The following is an 8844-nucleotide window of genomic DNA, read 5'->3' as shown; positions in this document are numbered from 1 at the left end:
GGGGGAATGATGCAACTCCCCAAGACAGTGCCTCTAGCCTAGTAAGTAAATGCTAGACCTGAGTACCATCACAGGGGATGAGGTCACATGCTCCCTCATACCCAGAAGTGATGGGTATTGTTGCTAGCTGCAACAGAGTCAGGACCAATGGGGGGGCACTGATCATAATTGGGTCATGGGGCCCCTTTGCAAAGACAATGTCATGTTATCCTGCATGGTTACCGAAACAGGGGAATTCAATAAATCCTTATCAAGACTTTTCTGACAGTACGGGCCTTTAACTAAACATTAATCTGACAGCCTCACATTCATTGGTTGCTAGGACACCTGGCCGCCAGAGTCCTAGCAATCAATTCTGCCATCCCGGAGCCATTCAATTCTGCCATCCCGGAGCCATTCAGATTCCCCAGCCAGCAGCTGAATGGGCAGCTGGCGCACATCATTACCTAAATACGGCCATATCTGGGTAATGATGATAGCACCCCCCCTTTTTTCATTTAAGTGTCAGCAGAGCGGAACTGATGGGGAACCCAGTTCTCAGAATTCCCCAGCAGGCTCCGCCCACTGTTAGCTTCAGTGGTTGTTAAGGATGCTGTCGGCTTTTAGTGCCGTCCACTTTCAGTGACATTGAGTGGGTGGAGCCTGATGGGGAGTTCCCTATCATGTCTACTGCAGAATGAAAGCAGGCAGGTGCATAGCCAGGTTGCTACTGGTTATGGCACCTCCCCACTGCCAATCAGCAGCAGAGCGGACCCGATGGGGAACTTATGTCTTCCACTGATACCAATGATGGGGCATTATTCCTTCTACTATGAATAGTATCACCCCCCAGTGGTGATTATATACCTCCAAAAGAAAGCTCTATCTGTCCCCCAAAAATTTTAACATAAATTGCAAGGCTATAGTTTGGTCATGCTGACTGTGTATACATATGGATTCCATGTAGATGGGGTCTCTTGTAGAACTGAGCCCACAACCTCCATGCTGCAAACCATTCAGCACCATGTTGCTATATTAGCTCTACATGCTGATATAAAATCATTTTACATTCATTAGTTAACAAACATATTTTGCTTTTCCTTCCAATTATTGTTTTTCCAACTCCCTGGTCCACTTTGGCACAAATGATGTAATTGTGCCCAAGCGTTGCATCACGGGAAGGTTACATCAGCAGAGCATTGCTGGGAACTCTCTGTAATCTCACAGGATCTCAGGGAAAGGCATTTTCCTCCCTTGGGATGATGTGCATGGTCACATGTCCCGGTCACGCCTTAGTCACATGTCTAATAGCATGTGCCAGAGTTCCAGGAAGTGAAGTGAGATATATTAATCTTCCCTTAGTAAAAATGGCCACTGTGACGAGACTGGTGAGGTAAAGAGAAATAAGGTATGTAAAGAATACAAAGTCGGCAATTATCTAGACGCATATGTTTGTAGGTTGTCATTACTAAACATTTCTAAAGGTGTGTTTGTCGGCATTTCAAAGATATGGGTAAAGTTCCTCTTTAACAAACTGAAAGGAGAAGCTGATTGGTTACTACAGGCAACTGCTGCAGACTTATAAATTCCCCCCAATTTCCACCATAACCTGTGCCCGCTGGCATCTCCGGGCTCTTACTGGTGTCAGTGGCTTCATTTAGTAAGATTTCCCGACTTCCAACTCTCTAACCATACTTTTAACAGATAGTGAGCAGACATCCCAACTCTCCCGGACGTTCCGGGGGTTTCCCGTTAAACAATAGGGGTTCCCTGACGCAAGCGAGAGAAAAATGTTATCTGGAAAGGAGTAAATCTTTCCTGGATCCTCTGCTGATTCCCCTGCTATCTTTTTTTTATTATTCTGAGAGCGGTCGACGTCAGCATAAAAAAAAAAAAAAGCAAGCAGGGGAATGAATAGCTAGGCTGCTATTGGACATTTCAAATTGCAATAGCCAGTAGCAGGCTGGCTATTGCACCCACCCACTGCTGTTGTCAATCAGTAGAGATGGACCCAAAGATTGCCTTCAGGTCCTCCTCTGCTGATTGACAGCAAGCTAAATTAGTTTTTGCAAGTTGGGATGTCTGAGGAAGCGAGGGAAATTTTGCAAACAGACAACAAAAAGCTGACAGATGCTCTAGTATTCCTTTTACTTCAGTCTATGTTGCTGTTGCAGATTTCCCCTCACTTCCTGTCCCAGAGACAACCACCTTACCAGACAGGAAATTCTCCAATAAAGCCTGCAATGGCAATATAACCTGGCAGGAGTTCTCATTGTGCCCCAATCTATCCAAACCTAAAAATAAGGTTTGGGATATACATACGCTGTAAAAAAAATATCTTCTTCCAGTCACGTTCTGCGCCCTCTCAACATATCCATCAGCTTTGCCAAGTTCGCACCACAGCGCCGCTCCGCCATTGGCTAACCTAGAACATGTGACAGGCAGCCGCGTTCTCTAACTGAGACAAGCTGTCCCGCTGTCCCGGAAGAAATTGTAGAATCATTTGCATACTACCGCCCCGCCCTCTCAGGCGCGAGGATCTCTGACACCCAGCCTGCGACGTCACGTCCGCCCCCTGAACTTCCTTAGGAAACCCCGTGGCCGTGCTCTGGTCTCTTTTTCACCCGGCAGGCCAAGATGGCGGATATTCAGGTGAGGGCTCTGGACGCTCGCTAGATAGAATCACTATTGGAGAGGGGCGGCGAGGCCGGGAGCTGAAGAGGCATTCTGCTGGGTGCTGAGGAGAGGTCCGGTCTCTTTGCGGGGCCAGCATGAGCGCTGTGCGCGGAGAAAGAGGGCGGAATCTGGAGCCGCGTGGAGGCCTGAGATGAGGCCTGAAGTGTGTGCTGCTCTCTCTCCGACTAGGGCCCTGCCTTTACCGTGACACTGCTCACATGGGCAGCTATCCTGTCTATAAAAGCCCTGATCACGCCACCTCTGCCATGTCTCTGTGCGAGAGCCCTGGTCACCCCCCTCTGCCATGTCTCTGTGCGAGAGCCCTGGTCACCCCCCTCTGCCATGTCTCTGTGCGAGAGCCCTGGTCACCCCCCTCTGCCATGTCTCTGTAAGTGAGAGCCCTGATCACCCCCCTCTGCCATGTCTCTGTAAGTGAGAGCCCTGATCACCCCCCTCTGCCATGTCTCTGTAAGTGAGAGCCCTGATCACCCCCCTCTGCCATGTCTCTGTAAGTGAGAGCCCTGATCACCCCCCTCTGCCATGTCTCTGTAAGTGAGAGCCCTGATCACCCCCCTCTGCCATGTCTCTGTAAGTGAGAGCCCTGATCACCCCCCTCTGCCATGTCTCTGTAAGTGAGAGCCCTGATCACCCCCCTCTGCCATGTCTCTGTAAGTGAGAGCCCTGATCACCCCCCTCTGCCATGTCTCTGTAAGTGAGAGCCCTGATCACCCCCCTCTGCCATGTCTCTGTAAGTGAGAGCCCTGATCACCCCCCTCTGCCATGTCTCTGTAAGTGAGAGCCCTGATCACCCCCCTCTGCCATGTCTCTGTAAGTGAGAGCCCTGATCACCCCCCTCTGCCATGTCTCTGTAAGTGAGAGCCCTGATCACCCCCCTCTGCCATGTCTCTGTAAGTGAGAGCCCTGATCACCCCCCTCTGCCATGTCTCTGTAAGTGAGAGCCCTGATCACCCCCCTCTGCCATGTCTCTGTAAGTGAGAGCCCTGATCACCCCCCTCTGCCATGTCTCTGTAAGTGAGAGCCCTGATCACCCCCCTCTGCCATGTCTCTGTAAGTGAGAGCCCTGATCACCCCCCTCTGCCATGTCTCTGTAAGTGAGAGCCCTGATCACCCCCCTCTGCCATGTCTCTGTAAGTGAGAGCCCTGATCACCCCCCTCTGCCATGTCTCTGTAAGTGAGAGCCCTGATCACCCCCCTCTGCCATGTCTCTGTAAGTGAGAGCCCTGATCACCCCCCTCTGCCATGTCTCTGTAAGTGAGAGCCCTGATCACCCCCCTCTGCCATGTCTCTGTAAGTGAGAGCCCTGATCACCCCCCTCTGCCATGTCTCTGTAAGTGAGAGCCCTGATCACCCCCCTCTGCCATGTCTCTGTAAGTGAGAGCCCTGATCACCCCCCTCTGCCATGTCTCTGTAAGTGAGAGCCCTGATCACCCCCCTCTGCCATGTCTCTGTAAGTGAGAGCCCTGGTCACCCCCCTCTGCCATGTCTCTGTGCGAGAGAGTCCTGGTCACCCCCACCCGCCATGTCTCTGTGCGAGAGCCCTGGTCACCCCCCACAGGCCATATGTGTTTACTCTTGTCCTCTGCCTCTATAGGAGCACTGATCCCTCTGCTATGCCCTTACTTAAGTCCACTGCTGATCCCCTTTTTCTGTACAGGAGTATGTTATCTCTGACATGTGCACTGTTCTCTGCTTGTATTGGATTACTAATACTCGCTGGCATGTTTGTGCTCTTTTCCCCTTTATCATGCCTTTTTTATCTATGCGGACCTGCCTGATTTGCCAGACTAAAGCTGGCCGTACACCGCTTTCATGAACACTCAGATTGAACGAAAAATATAGTAGTGTCCTCCAACACTACGAGCATGTTGATGGAGGTATACCCGCTGTTTCTTTTCACAGGAGACACAAACTTTCACCCAGGACTGACACATTTTGTAATTGAATCAATTTTGGATGAAAAGTTGCGTGTGAACATTTGATTCATAGAATTTCTTTAAGGGCCTCGAGTCATATAATAATTTCACTGGTACGGCTCTCAGTAGTGCATTTTTATTTTGTGCCTAAAAAGAAAATCTCGATTGTAGTTTCCCCGTTCTCCCCCAAATGGGGAAGAATAGCAAACTATGTAAAGTGCCTTTTACATTGGATTTTTAGAAACACACATAAATTGCGCGCACACAAAGCGTTCTTCTAGAAGATGCATGAATGTGCTCAAAATGCGTGAAGTTCTAAGCTCAGAAATGGAATTGGGCTCTTCCTGTCACCTTGTAATCATGCTGACCATTTCTATCGCCATATTGATATGTTGCCATGTGTATGCAGTGGAACATTTTGTTTCAGTTTCACGGTAAAGCTTTTACAAAATCTTGATTTGATTAGCTGCTGTAAGTTACAGATAATATTGCATGCTGACACCTTTTCTTTGCTTCTGCAGACAGAGAGGGCTTATCAGAAGCAGCCAACTATCTTCCAGAACAAGAAGCGTGTGCTTCTTGGGGAGAGCAGCAAAGAGAAGCTCCCTCGATACTACAGAAGCGTTGGTTTGGGATTCAAGACCCCCAGAGAGGTAATGCTGTTCTTTAACATGTAGCCGCTGTCGGTTTCTTTTTCTAGTTGCTGTCCGTTTAGCTTTTGCTATATCATCGGGTCCACCAGGGCATTTCTGCACACCATATTGAAGTAAAGAACACGTCTGTTTATTGATGCTTCATGCCAAAACAACTTTTCGGGGGCCACACAGTGTCCCCTTCATCAGGCTTGAAATGACAATACAGCTAAAGAAAAACCTATCTTGTATAGCTAAACCAACAGTGCAAATGAAACAGAAAACCTTTGAAAGAAAACCTTTGAAAGGAGAACTATGTTTGTTGTAGCCGACGTGTGACAATCTGTCACGGGTTGGCTCAATAGATTGGGAAGTGAGCGAACGCATACCGTTGATTGCTCACTTCCCGATCATCTCCCTGCAGAGAGCGCTGACTGTCACAGCTCCCTGCAGGAATTACCTGCTCCGATCCGCCAGCGCTGACTGGAGGAACAGACGAGGAGGGGGCGGGCACAGCTGGTTCTGCCTCTAGATAGGCAGAGCCAGCTGGGTGGATCTTGACAGTATTGTCGGGATCCGTCCCGGCTGCGGTGCTCTCGGTGCCCGTGATATACTGAGCTCTGGGTTACGGGAGGACGCTAGTATATATCCTCCTGTGACCCTTAAGAGAACTATTGGGAAAAACACTTACCCCATAGTTCTTTTAAATGTAAACACACTTTGTATTTGAAAGTGGCCTGGTGTAAGACAGGAAGTGAAAATCCCTCTGTTGGGGACATAGTGGCAAAAAAAAGTAATGCGTGTGTAACCCTACTGTGATCATATTGACAGTATGGAGAGAATGGTGAAGTGGTATTGAACTTGGTGCCACTCGCGTGACGTACCCCAAAAGTCCCAAGTCTGTAACAAGCGATTATTTTATGGATCTCATCATGCTTAAGACAGCTTAAAGGCCAAGTTATATTTTAAAGAAATAGTATGTGGTCAAGGGGCCCCAGGAGGTAACAAACTGCAACTGCAGGTTTTAAAAATGAGGAATAATATAAATGTAATACTTGTAGTCCAATTTGGACCCCCCCCCCCCAGGAGCCTTTGCTAGAAAAGCTCTCATCGCTATCTGTGCCCTGTCCTGTTCCTAGAATGCTCCTGTTGCAGCATCACTGAAGTGAGTATGCTTGCTTGTTCAAATCTCCATGCATGTGCAGTGCATTGTCTCCCATTGCAGCATTGCTGTGCCTAGACGTGAATTTTACTTGTGTTTTTAAATGGATATTACCATTTATTTCTAAAATGTGGAATATAACATGGGTGCAAAAATTGAAAAAAGGGCCTCAGTCATGAAGGGGTTAAAGTAACATTTCTGCTTGACTAAAGGCACTAACTGCACACAGATCAAATGCCACGTTTGTGTCCTGGTGGTAGTTCTTGGTTCCAGTATTTTGTTCAGACAAGCAGGTTGTGTTGAATAGGCAAACTTTTTAGATTCACTTTAATGTGACCAGTTCATGAGCCCGTAGAACAGTGCAGAACCCCTGCTATACAAAAGTAACAATGATGGTTAATTTATCAATATTTGAGGCAATTTGCAGTACTAATTGAACCTCCTTATATGTCAGTTTTTTTTCTAAACGTGGTAGAATAAGAATGAAGAGGTTCCTCCAGCTTTTCAGGCATTCTATCCATTGTTGGTAAATGTATAACAATGAACTGTCTGGGATTCCTTGACAGCATGATCTGTTTCTTTTAGGCAACTGAGGGCACATACATTGACAAGAAATGTCCGTTCACCGGTAACGTGTCCATCCGTGGTCGCATTCTTTCAGGTAAGATACAAAATCAAAGCTACTAGTGAAATGATGGTTGCCTTCTAAATATATAAGTACATTAAAGTGCATAGTAATTCATACTATAAATGGGGCCAAATCTGTCCCTGTTCACATCTTCATTCCATGAACATGCACAAAATGGAACGTGTCAAACGTACAGCATGTTGTGGTACCATTACTTATTGACACCACAAACACGGCCGGTGAAAACATGCAGTTTTCCTGCAAACTGACGCTTGTTAAGCACACATAAACGTTGTGAAAAAAATGCAGCCCTCCTGTAGCATAATCTACTCCTCCGTTTGCCACGCATGCAGCAACCATTGAAATCAATGGGCAACACAAGGAAGGACACATGAATGGGACGTGTGTTCAAGCAACGCAAAGACGTGAATGGGCACTCACTTTGCATGTAGTGGTTCTCTCATCACTTGTATTCTTCACATACCATCCTCCAGTCTAGAATAGGATAACCAAATTAGGTGTTTGTGGCACATGCAAGCTGAGTAAAATGTTCTTTATTTCTACTTTGAAAACTATTATAATTTTAAATGGTAGTTTTCACTTGCAAAGATGACTGATGGCAATCTTTCGAGAACTGGCTGTTGTCTTTTCACCTAAACCCCCCCACCCCTTAGCAGACACCAGTTAAAACCTGACAGGTACTCGTCTCTCCACTCCAGAAGTAGGAAAGAAAAACTCTAGACATGTATTTTAGTTTTTTACATTGCTCCTCATTTACACATTTCTATATTGTAGTTCCTTAAAGCCGAATTCCTAGATTGCAGCTAGCCGCTATCGTCTAAATACTAGATGCATGTGCATTCTTTATTCTGGTGTCCTTTGTGTATTCCAGATCTGTGCAATAATCCGGTGTGAAACCTTGCCTCTGTGCAGGCGCTTCGTGTAATTAAGATCGGTCACTGGTGCTCTTTGTGCAGGGTGACTGGTCTTGTATCTGCCCCCTTCTGTAGTTCTACAGGCAACCTGCAGTAGGTTGAGTCTGCTGGGTCCCTTCCTCAGCTCTGCTCTATGCACAGGCTGATGGTTCTGCTACTTTTACAAGGAAATTACTGTTTTGCATAGGTATATCGTGCACACAGTCTATTTTCTATCCATTGTACCTATTGAGAAATATATGAAGATTTGTGCCTGTTGCTAAGCTGCAATACTGGAAATATAAATCCTGTAATATAGAAATCTATGCTGACTTCTGCAATTGCTTTTTTTGTTGTGTTTTTTTTTAATTAAAAATAAAGATGCCATGAATTGTTTCCCTTCCAGCCTGAACATTGAATGTGCAGCATACGTGAGGACAGTTATAACAATCCATCTTGTCTTTCAGGTGTGGTCACAAAGATGAAGATGCAGCGCACCATTGTTATCCGCCGGGACTACTTGCACTACATCCGCAAGTACAACCGTTTCGAAAAACGCCATAAGAACATGTCTGTGCATCTGTCCCCTTGCTTCAGGTGAGAACGACAGTTTTTCTACTGCTGTGAGCAATTGGTGGTCAGTTGCTTCCCATCAGGGTCTAACTTGTGACTTGACTAAACCTGCCACAATTTGGTTTAACCCCTTCGTGACTGACGGCGTACAGTGTACGTCGCCAGCATCGGGGCTGTTTAAACAGACTCCCGGTGACTTTTGCCGCCGGGACTCTGTTTAAACTTGTAGAGCCGACTGTCGGCTTTACAACAAAAGCGATCCTGGCGACTCACCTGTCGCCAGATCTCTTCTGCGTCCCGAAGAAGGGGCCGCACCCCCGGCCGGACACCCCCGCCGTGCTTCCCG

At 47.1% G+C, this 8844-nt stretch overlaps 1 protein-coding gene across 1 annotated transcript in view; it reads left to right on the top strand.

Moving 5' to 3' along the window:
• The first annotated feature begins 2532 nt into the window (after positions 1-2532).
• RPS11 (ribosomal protein S11) overlaps positions 2533-8844 on the top strand; it is a 10063-nt gene continuing 3751 nt past the window's right edge. Inside the window, exons 1-4 of the mRNA XM_018553017.1 lie at positions 2533-2631; positions 5111-5242; positions 6969-7044; positions 8393-8522. Coding sequence (XP_018408519.1) covers positions 2617-2631; positions 5111-5242; positions 6969-7044; positions 8393-8522 — 353 coding nt within the window. The 5' untranslated portion in view covers positions 2533-2616. The remainder of the gene's footprint in view (positions 2632-5110; positions 5243-6968; positions 7045-8392; positions 8523-8844) is intronic.

This window comes from Nanorana parkeri, unplaced genomic scaffold (assembly GCF_000935625.1).
Source record: "Nanorana parkeri isolate BGI_ZX_2015 unplaced genomic scaffold, ASM93562v1 scaffold106, whole genome shotgun sequence".
NCBI classification, from domain to species: Eukaryota; Metazoa; Chordata; class Amphibia; order Anura; family Dicroglossidae; genus Nanorana; species Nanorana parkeri.
Note: the sequence above shows the minus strand (reverse complement) of the source record. Positions and strands in the feature narration are given on the sequence as shown.